This window comes from Solanum stenotomum, chromosome 8, assembly GCF_019186545.1.
Source record: "Solanum stenotomum isolate F172 chromosome 8, ASM1918654v1, whole genome shotgun sequence".
NCBI lineage: Eukaryota > Viridiplantae > Streptophyta > Magnoliopsida > Solanales > Solanaceae > Solanum > Solanum stenotomum.
In genome coordinates this window covers 35,234,759-35,236,317 of record NC_064289.1, presented here as the reverse complement: position 1 = coordinate 35,236,317, position 1,559 = coordinate 35,234,759, and the positions used below count along the sequence as shown (strand labels likewise).

The 1,559-nt window shown below is 40.2% G+C and overlaps 1 protein-coding gene across 1 annotated transcript; it reads left to right on the top strand.

Moving 5' to 3' along the window:
• LOC125873740 (uncharacterized) lies at positions 1-1,266 on the top strand. Its single transcript, XM_049554606.1, has 2 exons — positions 1-404; positions 834-1,266. The coding sequence occupies exons 1-2, from the start codon at positions 1-3 to the stop codon at positions 1,264-1,266; spliced, it is 837 nt and encodes a 278-aa protein (XP_049410563.1).
• The last annotated feature ends 293 nt before the right edge of the window (positions 1,267-1,559 follow it).

The window sequence follows — 1,559 nt, the reverse complement described above, 5'->3', positions numbered from 1 at the left end:
ATGTGCTTGAAAGCTGTTGAGATGTTAAAGAGGAACTTAATTGAGGCTCCCATCTTAATTGCTCCTGATTTGGGACTACCATTTGAACTCATGTGTGATGCAATCGACGTAGCAGTGGGTGTAGTGTTGGGACAAAGAAAGAATAAAGTGTTCCACTCGATCTATTATGCAAGCAAGACCCTTGACTCTACACAAGCTAATTACACAATGACTGAGAAGGAGATGTTGGCTCTAGTGTTCGCCTTCGACATGTTCAGATCGTATTTGATAGGTACTAAAGTGATTGTTTTTACTGACCATGCAGCTATTAGGTACCTATTTAACAAGAAGGATGCTAAACCAAGGCTCATTCAATGGATATTGCTTCCCCAAGAATTTGACCTTGAGGTCAAAAGACAGGAAAGGTACTGAAAATCAAATAGCAGATCACTTATCTAGGTTGGAGGATTTTTCACATGTGAATGAGGGTGAGCAAATTCGGGAAGAATTCCAGATGAACAATTGATGGCATTAGATATCTCTCAAGTGCCTTGGTATGCAGACATTGTGAATTTGATACCCAGAAGGTGCAACCACCCAACAAAAGAAAAATCTCAATCATGATGCCAAATTCTATATCTGGGATGAACCATTCTTGTTTAAGCAAGGTGTAGACCGGGTAGTGAGAAGGTGCATTCCGAAATTTGAGGTTCACAAATTAAAGTGCTCGAAAGTTATGGAGGTCACCATGGAGGAGAGCGCACTACTCATAAGGTACTACAATATGGTTTCTTTTGGCCCTCGTTATTTAAAGATTCTATTGCTTTTGTGAAGGGTTGTGATAAATACCAAAGGTTGGGTTCTATTTCAAGAAGACATCAGATGTCGCTTAGTAACATTTTGGAGGTGGAAATCTTTGATGTGTGGGGTATCTACTTCATTGGTCCCTTCCCACTATCTAGTGGAAACCAATACATTCTTATGGTTGTGGATTATGTTAGTAAATGGGTGGATGTTGTCACTCTTCCTTCCAATGATTCAAGGGTGGTGATAAAGTTCATCAAGAAGCACATCTTTACTCGCTTTGGCACTCCAAGGGCAATTATAAGTGATGGAGGTAAGCATTTCATTAACCATATTGTTAAGAATCTTCTTGCTAAGTATGGTATTCTTCATAAGGTTGCTACAGCTTACCATCCTCAAATGAGTGGCGAAGTGGAGGTTTTGAACAAAGAGGTGAAGCAAATTTTGCAGAAAACGGTGTGCGCAAAGGAAAAATTGGTCTGAGAAACTAGATGATGCATTGTGGGCATATAGGACTGCGTATAAGACACCAATAGGGACTTCTCCCTATGACATAGTATTTGGGAAAGCATGTCACCTTCCGGTGGAATTAGAACATCAAGCATATTAGGCAATTAAAAGGCTGAACTTAGACCCCGAGCTAACCGGTAAAAAGAGAGTGAATCAATTGCATGAACTTAGGAGTTTAGGCTCCACGTTTATGAAAATGCCAAGCTATACAAAGAAAAGACAAAGAGGTGGCACGACAAATACATAGTACCTCGTACCTTCAATCC

What these genes read in the sequence shown, in the direction of transcription:
- LOC125873740 (XM_049554606.1), top strand. Translation starts at nt 1, where the DNA reads ATGTGCTTGAAAGCTGTTGAGATGTTAAAGAGGAACTTAATTGAGGCT. An exon ending in GAGGTCAAAAGACAGGAAAG is followed by an intron (nt 405 to 833) that starts GTACTGAAAATC and finishes TAAATACCAAAG; the next exon opens with GTTGGGTTCTATTTCAAGAA.